At 51.5% G+C, this 15,035-nt stretch overlaps 2 protein-coding genes across 2 annotated transcripts; one reads left to right on the forward strand and one right to left on the reverse strand.

The window, feature by feature from the left end:
- Nucleotides 1-297: 297 nt before the first annotated feature.
- SNRNP25 (small nuclear ribonucleoprotein U11/U12 subunit 25) lies at nucleotides 298-3,144 on the reverse strand. Its single transcript, XM_081256211.1, has 5 exons — nucleotides 2,939-3,144; nucleotides 2,061-2,151; nucleotides 1,730-1,835; nucleotides 1,040-1,114; nucleotides 298-568 (listed from the first exon to the last, which is right to left on the reverse strand). The coding sequence occupies exons 1-5, from the start codon at nucleotides 2,978-2,980 to the stop codon at nucleotides 511-513; spliced, it is 372 nt and encodes a 123-aa protein (XP_081112337.1). The 5' UTR covers nucleotides 2,981-3,144; the 3' UTR covers nucleotides 298-510.
- A 206-nt stretch (nucleotides 3,145-3,350) lies between these two features.
- On the forward strand, nucleotides 3,351-7,083 carry POLR3K (RNA polymerase III subunit K). Its single transcript, XM_081256514.1, has 3 exons — nucleotides 3,351-3,519; nucleotides 4,586-4,673; nucleotides 6,352-7,083. Exons 1-3 carry the CDS (start codon nucleotides 3,409-3,411, stop codon nucleotides 6,477-6,479), a joined length of 327 nt encoding a protein of 108 aa, XP_081112640.1. The 5' UTR covers nucleotides 3,351-3,408; the 3' UTR covers nucleotides 6,480-7,083.
- The last annotated feature ends 7,952 nt before the right edge of the window (nucleotides 7,084-15,035 follow it).

Consider the following 15,035-nt stretch of genomic DNA (forward strand, 5'->3'; position numbering starts at 1 on the left):
ACTGCTGTAGGTGAGCCCTTAGGCTGAAGCTGGAGGCCCTGTCCGTGGCTGGGCTCAGACACAGGCCTTTGTTTCCCCACAAGCAGAAACAGAGAGCCAGCCGCTCAGCTTTCACCTCCTCCTCGCTGCAGAGATTACAGGGACAGGTGTGTATGGCTTGGGGAATGGGGTGGCCAAGGGCTCAGGTGCAGCATTCAGACCATGTGAGGTGCCTGCACGTTCTCTGCCCTCACCGCCTCACCGTGAGGGGCAGTGCCAGCCCCGCCTGCCCCCGTACAGTGGCTTGACTTGCCAAACTCAGAAACAAATAGGTTTATTCTGTATACAGGGCCAGGCCCACAGCCTGTGGGATCCGCCACGGGATCGGGGTTCACGTTGAGAGTCCAGGTGGGTCCAGCTGGGGTGAGGCTATCTCAGCACTCTTCTGGGAAAAGGGCACAGTGGCCAAGGCTTCCTCCTCCCGGGGAAGAGCTCGGCCACCAGCACAGAGGGTTTTCCATGTCTGGAGATTCACTTTTGTCTCAGCTTTTTGATGAAGGACACCTCATCCCGATTCCGGATACCATAACTGAAAGAGAAGGAAAGGCACAGAGTGTCCGATCTACAGAAGGGCACAGTTGTGACTCCTCACCTGAGGCTTGTGAGGGATAACAGAGACCAGGTGGGAAGAGCATGGTGTCCGGGAAGGTGAGGAGGTGGCAAGGGCCATGCACACTCTTAATTCTCTCCTCCTGGCTCTGTGCAGCCCTGAACCGCTGTGCAGCCCTGAACCGCTGCTGGTGAGAAGCCGCAGGGCCCCTTCCACTGCTCCTCTGTCTCCCGTCCTCCTGGCAGGGAGGCCTCCAGGGAGCTCCTTGCAGGAGGGCCTCAGTCCGAACAGGGACTCTCCTGGTCTCACACATTCCCCAGGAACTGATTTAAGATCCCTCCTTCCCTTACAAGCCTCTGGAGAGGACCCCAGCCCTATGGCAGGGCATGGGGAATCAGAGGGCCACAGACCAGATACTTCCCTGCAGCTCAAGGCGTAGCCTGAACTTACTCTCGGAGCTTCCTCTGGTCCTCTGCGAGCTTCTCTCCTGCAGAGGTCAGGTGGTACGTCCTCCACACATAGGACCTGCAAGATGGGAATTCAGTCAACCACGAGCAGGGTGAGCAGGGCAGCTGGGATGCAGCTGTGCATGAGGAGGGCTCAAGGCGCTCAGCTCTGCGGGGCCTGAGGCCGCCAGCCTCCTCCTTGGGCTCTTTCCCTGTACCCTGTGTGTACCAGGCCTGAGGCAGGTTCAAGGACGCACTGCTCTCAAAGGGATCCATGGGGTGGCTGGGGGCCAAACCCACGTTGCTAATGAAACGGGTGGCTGTACCAAGACACAGTTAACGGGACACTTGATCCAGAAGGAGACTGAGAGCTGAGAGCACCCAGGCGAGGAGCTGGCAGCTGCACCATCTGTAACCAGGGAAACCACCTCCGGGCACACCGCAAGTGCCCTAAGGTGTCCTCACGTGAAGATACCCAGCTGCCTGGGTGGGGTGATGTCAGTGAAGAGCAGCTGAGGCAGGGCTCGTGGCACAGAAGCACCTGCCCTGGCCGAGGCTCGGGACAGGGAGCTCGTTGCTCCAGGCTGCACTCTGGGGCAGAGCCCAGGTGATGAAAAGGCTCATGTCCAGCAAGTGTTCCTGTGAAGTCCAGCTCCTAGGAAGGGCTGCAAGGAGGAGCTGTGGCTGCACTCACCAGCTGATGTGCTGAATGCCCCCTTCGCGCTCCTGCCTGAGCTGCACGTATCTCTGGATGGCCTTCTTCAGGTCCAGGACTGTGGCATTCTGGACTACAACCACAGCTGCACAAATGGGAGAAGATCCGTGGTGGGAATCCACAGCCACAGCCTCAGATGGCAGGAGAGGAACCCAGAAGCTTCTTCCTGAGGCTCAAGGCAGGGCAGGGGGAGCTTGTGGCTGCCCCAACACCCCTGGGCACGGCCCTGAGTTTCCACTCACCAGCCCTGCTAACATCTTCTCCCGTGAAGGTTCAGACTGCACGGCCTGAGGGGGAGGGCAGCACTTACGCATAACTTCTCCATCCATCTTGCACACTCGGACTGTCATTGCTTGGCCGTATTCTAGTGCTATTTGGGAATTGACCTCTTCCAGAGTAACCTGGAAAAGACCAAGGTTGGAGGTGGGAGCTCTCTTCACCACCTCAAACAACAAACAAAAACAGCTGATAGTCTTCAAAAAGTGGTGCCACATTTTTGGGAGGTTCTTGCATATATGTTAGGATTTCCCGGTTTTTCAGCACTTTAATCTCATGTCTTACCCACGTTTTCTATGAAGTGGATAGACGCTCGGGAGAAACGGGCAAGGAGAATGAATCGCCTTGAGGAACAGCCCCTGGCTCCTCCAGGCCAGGTGCTGGGTGGGAGGAGGAACACTGGACTGGGCCCCACCGTCCGGCCTCAGAGCCCCTGACCATCAGGATCCAGGGCCTCAGGCAAGGCTGGGGCACCAAAAAAACGGTAAAAGATAAACATGTCAATACAACCGTTAACACAACAGAAGTTAATTTAAAAATTCCACAATGGGCAAAATAACAAGGATTTTAAAACAGGACAGTGCCAAAACTCACTGAAGATTGAGGAGAAAGGAAAAACTGGTAACAGTGATCTTTTATTTGAAAATGATATTATTTTGTTTGCCGTAAGCTTTTGTAAACCAACTTCGAGTTTTAAAAACACTGCTGAAAAGTTATGTGTGTTAACTAGTGGGGGGTTTTGGCGCCCCTTTAAATTCCGCGCCACAGGCCAGAGCCCCACTCGCCCACAGGCCGGGCCGGAGCCTAGACCCTCGTTTACGCCCGGAGACGCCTTCCCAAGGCCTCTGGCCGCAGCCCCCATCGACACTCCGGGGTCCGTCCGCGCCCCGACGGCCCCCGGCCCGCGCGCACCTGGATCGGAAGGTCGCAGAGCAGCGGGTCCTGTACCACCATGGCCAGACCCTCCTGGAACACGTCCACCGCCTCGGAGTGCGGCAGTGCCTCCTCCTCGTCCTCCTCGTCCTCCTGCGGCTCCCGCCGCGCCGCGGCGCCCGCCTCCTCCAGGCTGCCTAGCCTCCCGCGGGCTCCGCCCGCACGGCCGCTCCGCGCGACCGTGGTGCGGTGCGGTGCGCATGCGCGGGGACCGCTACCGCAGCCTCTCCTTCGGGGCGTTGAGGGGCGGGGCTACCTTGAGGACCAATGAGAAGTGAGTTACTGGGAGCCGGCCAGCCGCAGTGCTCCCTGGGAGCGCGAAGTCGGCGTGACTATTGGTGGGCTGGTTGGGGCGGGGAGGCTACCGGGACCAGTGGGAGGTCGGAGCGTCGGAGCGCCGGCGCCGAACGGCCGCGAGAGCTGCCGGGAGACCCGGGGTAGTCGCCGCGATGCTGCTTTTCTGCCCGGGCTGCGGGAACGGGCTGATTGTGGAGGAGGGGCAGCGCTGCCACCGCTTCGCCTGCAACACCTGCCCCTACGTGCACAACGTCACCCGCAAGGTGGGCCCCGGCCGGCCGCGCGGCGCGCACAGCGCGGAGGCCGACCCTAACCTTCCCCTCCCATCCTCTGCTCAGATTTCGCGTCCAGCGGGCCCTCTGCCCGCAACGCCAGCCTCTCCGAGGCGCTCCCGCCCGGCACGGGCACTACTCCCGTAGCCTGTGCACGACTTATCCGCCCGGGTCCCTCTTCTCCCTAGGTACCCATGTCAGTCGTTGCTCGTGTCTTCGCTTAAAGGATTATTTAAAATTGCAGCCTCTTTCTAAATTTTATGCTCCTTCCTCTAGTTTTATTTTTTCCGTAAGACTCATTTGCCTTCCAATACGCCTTGCAATTTACTTATGCGCTTTGTTTATTAATACTAGGGCATAAGCTGTAGGAGGGCAGGGATTTTTCAGTTTTGTTCCCTCTTATGTTCTAGTCTGAACAACTGGAATGTTTTGGATGTTCATTACGTGAGTGATGCACACTTTATTATAACTTGTTACTCTCCCTCGGTAATGCATCTTTCCATTTTAGAACACCTTTAATTTTTAGAAGTAGAGCACGTTGGTACTACCTCATTCTTAATGTTTGTATACTATTCCACCGTGTAGCTGTGTTGTGGGAGTTTAGAGTCTGAAACTATGCAAAGGGTGACATTTCAAGGACGTCTGGTAAAACTTGGAAAACAGAAAACTCTCTGCCTGGGGAGAGTGACTGGACTCCTTTTTGGCTTCACTTGTATTTGGTTCTCTTATCTTGGATTACCAAGTATCTTAGAGGTGTGGGAAAAGAAGAAGGTCACACCTAAGCCATTTTTTTCCTCCTGCTCTGCTGCTTCATCCAATCCTTGCAGAGATCTTCTCACTTCTTTTGGGGACATCCCAATCGCGGATCCTCTAAATTCTGACGGAGAATCCTGCTCTGTGACAGCAGGAACTCTGCTTTCATTTAGTATTCCTCCAGTCTGTGTTGAAGAAAGGAAGCGAAGGCTGGGGAGACACTTGAGGGCGGGTATGGTTTGGTGACCCAGGTTTGTACCGTTCACTTACTTGTAGAGTCTGAAGACCTGCTGTTGTTTATTAGGTAACAAATCGGAAGTATCCAAAGCTGAAAGAAGTGGATGATGTGCTCGGTGGAGCAGCTGCCTGGGAGAATGTTGACTCTACTGCAGGTGAGAGGGAAAACCTTTTCTGTTCCAGAGCTGTGGGTAAGGATGAGGCTGCTGGCTGTGCCACTCTGCGGCAGAGTCTGTGATGTACTTGTGTGAAGTGGGCTTCTAAAACTAAAAAGTATTTTCTTCTCTTATAATGTATTTGTTACGCAAACAATATTGGCACAGGCTTTGGAGTCCTTCAGACCTGAGTTAGAGTCTCAGGGTGTCCTTGATTTGTCTGGGCTAATCCATAGTCATAGATTGTGAGAGCACAAATGAGCGTTTGGCATATAGCAGGCACTTAGCAGGTGTGATTGGAGTAATAAAAAAACAGTTTAAGGATTTTGTTCTAATACAGATTTCTAAAAGTTAATGAGGGCTTCTCTGGTGGCGCAGTGGTTGAGAGTCCACCTGCCGATGCAGGGGACACGGGTTCGTGCCCCGGTCCGGGAAGATCCCACATGCCGTGGAGCGGCTGGGCCCGTGAGCCATGGCCGCTGGGCCTGTGTGCCCGGAGCCTATGCTCCGCAACGGGAGAGGCCACAAGAGTGAGAGGCCCGCGTACAGCAAAAAAAAAAAAAAAAAAAAAAAAGTTAATGATACAGAGTATTAAACTGCACTAAACATTCAGTAAAATAAATATTTATTCCAAGTTTTGATTCATTTCTGGTAGAGATTAGATATGACCAAAGAAGGAAGGAGAGCCCTAGACATTACCTGTATTGAGAGGAGGAAGAGCTAGCGCATGATCACTGCTGTCTTTTTCCCCCAGGGAACATCCAGGTCTGCTATCTTAAAAATCCAGCACTGGCAGAATTTGTCATTAGGAGATGAATTACTTACCAAAATGGGGTTTGAGAGTGTTTGAAGGCATTTCCCTCAAAAGCCAGGTTCTCAAATTGAAATCTCAGTGAAAGTAAATACGTGCCTTGGGACACTTTGAAAAGGCGTGGGATGTATGTTGAGATCTTGATAAGAACAGCCTGGACAACTTCTGCCGAGACGGATCCCTAAATTCAAGGGGAAGTGGATTGGTTGTGCGTTGGGATTTCCTCTGGGAAGATGAGAGGGCCTGTCCATTACCAGGTGGTGGAGACGCACTTTTTTAGGGGAATTTGCAGGGCATGGACCCTGTAATGCACACGGCAGCCGTGTCACCTTTCACATGGTGTTTCTAGCCAGTCTTCAGCCAGAGTTGAAGAAAAGGGACCCAGGGAGAGGAGGACTGTTTCCAAGATCACAGGTCTCATTCCCTCAGTGTGAGAGCGCAGTGGGAATGATAACGCTCTTGGTAACCTTAAATCGTGGTGCAGGGCACCCTGGGCAAGGGATTCCAGATGAGCTGTCTTTCACGTAACACCTACTTCTAACAAGTGTGTTGGTCACAAGCATCATTTTTTTTTTTACAAGCATCATTTTTTTTTTTTTTTTTTTTTTTTTTTTTTTTTTGCGGTAGGCGGGCCTCTCACTGTTGTGGCCTCTCCCCTTGCAGAGCACAGGCTCCGGACGCGCAGGCTCAGCAGCCATGGCTCACGGGCCCAGCCGCTCTGCGGCATGTGGGATCTTCCCAGACCGGGGCACGAACCCGTGTCCCCTGCATCGGCAGGCGGACTCTCAACCACTGCGCCACCAGGGAAGCCCAAGCATCATTTTTTTAAGTAAACGTGGGTCACTTGTTTGTTTTTCTCATTGCCAGAGCCGTGTCCCAAATGTGAACACCCTCGTGCCTATTTCATGCAGCTTCAGACCCGCTCTGCAGACGAGCCCATGACCACCTTCTACAAGTGCTGCAACGCTCAGTGTGGACATCGCTGGCGGGACTAGGTCCAGGCTGGCCCAGCTGTGTCAGCTCCTGCTTACCGTATTCCCCAGGGTGGATTCCCAGCTGCGAGTGTCGTGGAAAGCTAACCCTTTTAGGGTGGCTGGCCAGGGGCTGAGGAAATGTAGCCCATCTCCCAGTCAGTGGATTAACTCATTAATGTCCAGGAGACTGTGTGTGTGGAGAGGAGTGTCCATAACTAAGTGCATCCTGTTTAAGGTCCTGTTCTGCATCTTTTACATTTATTGGGCAGTTAACATTCTCTCACCATCAGCCGACACTCTTAAACATTTACATTGTTTGCACAACTAATAAAGTAAAACTTAGTAGTTTATTACACTAGATGTCCCTCAGTATTTAACTGTTAATTGCAAAATTATTTAATCAAAATTTATTCTGAAAATTTAATTAAAGTTAAAAGTCTAATATCACCTTCTCAGTGTTTTAAATGCCTGAAGAAGTAGACATCAAACCCCCAAACAGGATTCCAAAACTGACTGCTATACTTAGGGCCAAACTAGTTACAAAATTGTGAATAACATGGATTTCTATTTCTTTATGATTTATATTCTTTTTTCCTAGGATTGCAATAAACTTTAATAGGTAGTACGTTTTTTTTGCACTTTATACTTTCTGTGTCTATCTTTCTACTCTAAAGAGAAAAAGGACACCCTGGGCTAGCAGGGGACAGGATCTTGGTTATTGATGGATTGGTTTCTTGCTCAGACTTAATCGCTTTTTCAAATCTCTCTTTTTTTAGTTTATTGAAGTATAGTTGACTTACAATGCTGTGTTAATTTCTGGTGTACAGCAAAGTGATTCAGTTATATGTACATGTATTTTTTCACATTATTTTCCATTATGGTTTATTACAGGATATTGAATGTAGTTCCCTGTATCTATTCTCTTCATAATGAAGTCTCACTTATGAAATAATGGGACTTAAATTTATGCCTCTGATACAGATTTTTACTTTTTTGAAACTTGTTATCATTCCAAGAAACTATTAATCTGTATGGGTCACGTGATGGTTGACCAGGTCCTGAGCTCACTGTGTCCAATTTTTTCTGTTTCAGAGCAGTTTGTGCTGGCTTTGCACATGTGGTTTTATCCTGTGGCTGTTATCTTCAGTGTTTTCTTTCTGTGCTGTTAGTTAGTTACGTTTCCTCAGATGCCTGTTCTCGTTTTTGTTGTTGGAGGCCGCGTGGATCAGTGGCGAAGGTCGCGCCCTCTGAAGTCAGCGTGCCCCCCTGCCTGTCAAGTTCGTTTCCTCCTGTGTAAAATGGAGATAATAATAGTCTATTTCAGGGGTTTACAACTTTTCCTGTAAAGAGCCAGATAGTAAGTATTTTGGGTTTTGTGGGTCAAGAGTCAAAATCTAGGAAAACACAAGAAAACAAAGTCTTATAAAGAAATTCAAAATATAATCCTACAATATTTTGTAATGCGAGTCCACTGATGAAAGGAATGGATACCATTTTGCGTAATTGAGGTTCAGAGTTAGTGTTCCTCCTCATCCGCGTTGCAGACGTGCATCTCATACTGGTTCAAGCCATGAGAGCAGAGGAAGTTCACTGTTGACGTTGCTGATGGATTCATAGATGCAGCGTGGTGAGAGATGAAGATGTTTTCCTCAGCATATTTGCAGGTGAATAATGCAGTGCAGACTCACAGCCTGTGAGCACTTTCTCTCTCTTTTTTTAAAAAATTATTTATTTTTGTCTGTGTTGCGTTGCTGCATGCGGGCTTTCTCTAGTTGCAGCGAGCGGGGGTACTCTTCGTTGCTGTGCTCGGGCTTCTCATTGCCGTGGCTTCTCTTGTTGCGGAGCACAGGCTCTAGTCGCGCGGGCTTCAGTAGCTGTGGCATGCCGGCTCAGTAGCTGTGGCTCACGGGCTCTAGAGCGCAAGCTCAGTAGTTGCGGAGCACGGGCTTAGTTGCTTCGTGGCACGTGGGATCTTCCTGGACCAGGGCTTGAACCCGTGTCCCCTGCATTGGCAGGTGGATTCTTAACCACTGCGCCACCAGGGAAGTCCAGGAATTCTGTTTTGTGTTGAGACTTGTGCCAGTGACGAGTGCTCGGTCTGGCAGTGTCAACCATTGCGGTATCATTGCGTGATAAACACTGCTCTGCTGTCCAGTTTGCTGACAAGATAGTCCGCACTGCCCTGTGCCTTAAAAACATGACATTCAGTGCCCACTTTTCTTATTTTGACATGCTGGGTGTGCACTCATAGTAAGCAAAAAAAAAAAAGAATAAAGAAAATGGATACAACTGTATGGTGGCCCTTGAAACGCTGTTAAGGTCACTGCTGAGTTGTGAGCCGGCAGGGCAAGGGCTGGAAGCCCCGTCACCAGTACTTTGCTGTCAGCACATGAGAGCAGCTGCAGACAACACGAGTGCGTGGTGTGGCTGTCTTCCAGTGAAGCTGGATGCTGACATCTGAATTTCATAGTAGTTCCACACGTCGTATAATTCTTCAAGCTTTTTCCCCCCAACTATTTAAAAATGTATAAGCTATCTTAATTAATTAATTAATTAATTTCTGTGAGGTGCGGCTTGCAGGGTCTCATTTCCCTGACCGGGGATTGAGACTTTATTTTTCATTTTTTTAAGATTTTTTTGATGTGGACCATTTTTAAAGTCTTTATTGAATTTGTTACAATATTGCTTCTGTTTTATGTTTTGGGTTTCTGGCTGCAAGGCATGTGGGATCTTAGCTCCCCGACCAGGGATTGAACCTGCACCCCCTGCGTTGGAAGACGAAGTCTTAACCACTGGACTGCCAGGGAAGTCTCCCACAAGGGATTGAACCTGGGCCCACAGCAGTGAAAGCCTTAACCACTGGACTGCCCACAGATTCCTAACCACTGGACTGCCAGGGAATTCTCCGTATAAACTATTTTTAGCTCACAGGTTTTTTTTAAAGGGTGGGGTGGATTTGGCCTGTGGGCTGTAGTTTGCTATCCTCTGGTCTACCTCATAGGGTTGTGAGGATTTATGTAGCTTCACATATAACATCCTTAGGACATGTCTGACCAATGGTGTTTGTTATTGGCTGTTCCTTTCTTTCAAGGGGCTGGGTTTCAACAGGTATTTGGTGACTCTGGTTGTATGGTCTTTTACCCTCCATCTATGGATGTTGTTTTTCTTTTTATCTCCATTTGTTATGGGAGGGGGTGGGGTGTCAGGTTGTGCCGTCAGAACACTTCCTGGGCAAAGAGGCACTGGCCTTCTTCCCGCATCTAAGTGTCCATGATAACCCACCTTGTAGCCTTGGTGGTGTCTCCTTGTGGGGTTGTGGTGTGGGTGGTGTGTGGTCTGCTGGTCTCAGGGTAGTAAGTTCTAGCCTGACAGAGAGAAGGAAGCTCTTTTGATAAGGATACTAGGGAAGGGATGGTGTCAGTGAGTATGAAAGTACCTGCTTATAATAGGTAAGATAGGGGCCAAGCTAATTGAAATTTAAATATTAGAAGTATGATTATGCCCCTGGTCATTCTTAAGGTGTTTCACGGACTTGAGCCTTTGATTCCATCTCTCCATGGGTCCTGGTTTCTCAGATTCCAGAGAAACTAGAAACCAGCTCTGGGGTCTCTAGACCTTGCCTCAGATGTTTTGATGCACAGAATATAGACGTGCACACTCACACCTAAACGTAGGCACAGGGACACACTGAAATGTGACCTTATTTGGTACCCCAAAGAACACATAGCCAATAAGTATATGAAAAGATGCTTATCTTCACTGATAATCGAGGAAGTGCAAATTAAGACAACATTGAAATGTCTTTGCCTATCAGATTGACAAAGATTTAAAAGACTGATAATGTATACAGTTGGTGAGAGCTACAGGCTTTCTTACACATCTGGTGGGAGTAGAAGTTGGTACATTTTCAGGGGGCCACTTGGCAATATCTATCAGTATTTTACAACGGTCAACCTTAGACACAACAGTTCCACACCTAGCTTTTTTTAAAAAAATAAATTTATTTATTTATTTATTTTTGGCTGCATTGGGTCTTCGGTGCTGCGCACGGGCTTTCTCTAGTTATGGCGAGCAGGGGCTACTCTTCGTTGCGGTGCACAGGCTTCTGATTGTGGTGGCTTCTTTTGTTGCAGAGCACAGGTGCTAGGCACGCGAGCTTCAGTAGTTTGGCACGTGGGCTCAGTAGTTGTGGCTCACGGGCTCTAGAGCTTAGGCTCAGTAGTTGTGCACGGGCTTAGTTGCTCCGCAGCATGTGGGATCTTCCCAGAGCAGGGCTCAAATCCGCAGCATGTGGGATCTTCCCAGAGCAGGGCTCAAACCCGTGTCCCCTGCATTGGCAGGCGGATTCTTAACCACTGTGCCACCAGGGAAGCCCCCTAGCCATTTTTTGTACAGTACTCATCCTGGTGATTAAAGATCCAGGCCTGGAATTGTTCACTACCTTCATTTAATTTTTTTAAAATTAATTAATTAATTAATTAATTTTTGGCTGCCTTGGGCCTTTGTTGCAGAACGCTGGCTTTCTCTAGTTGCGGTGAGCGGGGGCTACTCCTCGTTACGGTGCACAGGCTTCTCATTGCAGTGGCTTCTCTTGTTGCGGAGCATGGGCTCTAGGCGCCCAGGCTCAGTAGTTGTGGCTCGCTGGCTCTAGAGCACAGGCTCAGTAGTTGTGGCCCGTGGGCTTAGTTGCTCTGTGGCATGTGGGATCCTCCCAGACCACAGCTCGAACCCGTGTCCCCTGCATTGACAGGCGGATTCTTTTTTTTTTTTTTTTTTCTTTTTGTGGTATGCGGGCCTCTCACTGTTGTGGCCTCTCCCGTTGCGGAGCACAGGCTCCGGACGCGCAGGCCCAGAGGCCATGGCTCACGGGCCCAGCCGCTCCGCGGCATATGGGATCCTCCCAGACCGGGGCACGAACCCGTATCCCCTGCATCGGCAGGCGGACTCTCAACCACTGCGCCACCAGGGAGGCCCGACAGGCGGATTCTTAACCAGTGCACCACCAGGGAAGTTCCTACCTTCATTAAAATAGCATGTAGCGTATATACACCTGAAACTCATATGATAACGTCAGTTATATATATGACAATTAAATTGAAATAGCGTATGTAGGCAACAATCCAAATGTCCATCAGCAGGATTATTTTTTTTTTTTTTTTTTTTTTTTTGACTTTTTATTTTCTATTGGAGTATAGCCGATTAACAATGTTGTGATAGTTTCAGATGCACAGCACAGGGACTCGGCTATACATATGCATGTACCCATTCTCCCCCAAGCTCCCCTCCCATCCAGGCTGCCACATAACATTGAGCAGAGTCCCCTGTGCTATACAGTAGGTCCACTGGTTATCCATTTTTTTTTAAGTTTATTTATTTATTTTTTTAATTAGTTTCTGCTTTATAACAAAGTGAATCAGTTATACATATACATCTGTTCCCCCATCTCTTCCCTCTTGCATCTCCCTTCCTCCCACCCTCCCCATCCCACCCCTCCAGGCGGTCACAAAGCACCGAGCTGATCTCCCTGTGCTCTGCGGCTGCTTCCCACTATCTATCTACCTTACGTTTGGTAGTGTATATATGTCCATGCCTCTCTTTCGCTTTGTCACAGCTTACCCTTCCCCCTCCCCATATCCACAAGTCCATTCTCAAGTAGGTCTGTGTCTTTATTCCCATTTTACCCCTAGGTTCTTCATGACATTTTTTTTAAATTCCGTATATATGTGTTAGCATACGGTATTTGTCTTTCTCTTTCTGACTAACTTCACTCTGTATGACAGACTCTAGGTCTATCCACCTCATTACAAATAGCTCAGTTTCGTTTCTTTTTATGGATCATCAGCAGGATTATTAAACCATGGCCTGTACCACCAGTAAAGACGTGAGAGAGGTTTTTATGTAGTTCCCTAGAAAGATTTGGAAAAGAGCCAGAGCAGCAAGGAGGCCGCAAAGCTCAGAGTGAGGAACGAGGCCATTAAATGTGCATTTGTTGGAGCTTAGACGTGGTCTGGACGGACTTGTGCCTAACTTCTTACAGGGGCTGCCTCTCTGAGGTCAAAGGGGACTCCCATTTTTTATTTCCTTCCTGAACTGAGACTGCAGTACTTTTATGTTTAACACCCCCTCCACCCACCCTAGTGCTCACGGATTGCCTGAGCTGCACCTCCCAGAAAGCCTAGGAAAGGAGACCTGCTCTGTGCCTGGTCAGGGTTCTCACCTCCCGGCACTAATTTAATACATCTCACTGGTGTTTCTTGAGAGGGACACGGCGGACAGTCATCCGCCAATCAATGGATGGGTCACCAAAGTCCACGTTCAACAACTTTTCTGTTCCTGATGAGTGAAAGGTAGGATTTATGACTGGGGTGATGGTCGCCTGTCATCCCCACTTGGGACAGCTGCTCGGCTCTGTGCTCGTGGTTGCAGTTGTGGGCGGCCTATGTCAGCCTGCCATGAGAGGCCCACGTCACCGGGCGGTGCAGTTATCTCCTGAATCAGGCTGAGGGACTTGCTGCAAACGCAGGGGTGGTAGGGCGACAAGTCACCTCCAGGGCTGCAGGGTTGGGGCCAGTCAGACTTGCCATGGGACCTAGCAGATGCGTCTGGGAAGGTGAGTCTGTAATCTGGGCTTCTCAACCACTCAGGTCAGCGTGGACTTTGCGGGACAGAGAGACTGGTGGCCCGCCATCCCAGGCCCCAGGAAGAGCCTGGGGACCACACTTGGACGAGAAGCGCAGAGGGCGTTTGGGCGGCCACCCTCATTTTACCGCCTTTGGTGTCCTGGCCTCGGGCATCTACCAGAGACAGCAGGATTGCAGTGCTGATCACAGTATGCTGGGCTGCCATTTCCAGGCCTGTAGCGGTCATGGGTACCTCTGGGCAGAAAGAAAGGCTCTGAGCTTGTCAGGCAGTTTGTAGTTCCTGACCTTTGTGGGGCCGAGTGAGCGGGTGTTCTGGGGCCAGGTGGTCTCAGCCGTGATGACCACAAGTGGAGCTGAGGTCCAGTCCTGAGGTTGGTAAAGGCCCTTCTCTCCCCGACACCTTTGGGGGGCTTTAGGGCAGAAGAGGAGCTGGGAGTCTGTGGACCCCCCTTGGAGCTGTGGACGGGGCAGTGGGTGAGGATGGGATTCCGGGAGGGTTATCAGCTAAGCGAGGGAGGGGAGTAGAGGGTTCTGCTTGAATAGTGTTTCAGAGCCCCCCAAGGGACCCAAGGCATTAACACTGTCTACCCCAGGCAAGGGCGGGCCTGTGGGGAGGTTCAGGATGTGTTTCTTCAACAGTGAGGGGCTGAGTGCGGGGGACGCAGCATAAATCAGACAGGTTCTTGCCCTGGAGGAGCCAGATGCAGGGGCGGTGCCGGCTGAGCCTCGCTGCCAGGGCTGCAGGGGCAGCATGGGAAGAGCAGGGGCATCGTTTCCCCCCATTTAGCCCCGGGCCTGTGTCAGTGTCCTTCCAGCCCATGCCCATAGCCACTACCCGCCCTGCCCCCGCCCCTGTCCTAAGCAGGCTGGGCCTGGCTCAGGGGTGTCTGCTCTGGCTGGGGAGACAGCCTCAGGGGCTCGGGGGCTTCATGAAGGCTCATCACGCAGAAGGCAGCCGGGGAGAGGGGACAGTGAGGGCTCGTCCTGAGGGCCCTCAGGTCCTCTCTGTGCTCCTCTGACTTCCATCCTCGGACCTCCTCCTCCCTCTGCCCTGGGCCCCGCCCTCTGTGCCCCTGTCCACCCAAGGCCGCCCCTGGCTCAAGCCTGGCCTTTCCACGTCTCCCGGACATCCACCCCACTGAGGCGGGCGCCCGTCCAGCTCAGCCCTCTAGGAAGGCAGGCGGCAAGTGCGCCGTGGAGCCTCCTCCCTCTTCTGCCCTCTGCGCCTGCTCTGCGCTCTCCCCAGCTGGCCTTGACCTCTTCTGCTCCCCGCCCTTCCCCAGCAGGGTCGGCACCACCGTGGGAAGCAGAGTCCTCCAGCACTTCTGCCCCACAGCGTCAGGTCCCACGGTGCTGGGGTCGCCCACTTGCACACGTGGGGCCCAGAGCGGGAGCCACCTGCTCCCATCTCCAGCTTCATTTCCAGCCTCATTTCCTGGCTAGTCCCCGTCTTCCCCAGGTTCCAGCTGCTTCTGGAGAGCCAGGACCTGGATTTCTTCCTCCTGCCCCAGCAGAGAGGACAGTGGTGGATAAGTGTGCATTTAAGCAGCAGCCTCCATTTCACCCCCCTCTGTGTCTGCCAGCTTCTGGGGTGGGCAGGGAGAGTAACAGGGTAGCCCTCGCTCCCCATTAAAAATACAGACTCTGTGTGAAAGGGGACAGAAAGTGGGTGCAGTAATTGCCGTGAAGCCAGTCCGGAGGGTGTGCTGCGGTGCACCCGCCTCATGACAGAGGCCTGCTCTGGCTGGGCGGTTCGCCTGGCAGCAGGTGAGCGCTCAGGGGAGCAGAGGGCCTGAGTCCTTCTGGAGACCTGGCCCTGGGCTGGCAGCGTCTGTGGGCCCCGAGGCCCGGGTCCAGTGCACGGCAGCCCATGACTTCATGTTGGGCTGGGAAACCAGGGCAGGCAAGCTGTGGGGACCAGTGGTCATTTGGGCCA

Source organism: Mesoplodon bidens (assembly GCF_964165515.1).
Source record: "Mesoplodon bidens genome assembly, chromosome: 15".
Lineage (NCBI taxonomy): Eukaryota > Metazoa > Chordata > Mammalia > Artiodactyla > Ziphiidae > Mesoplodon > Mesoplodon bidens.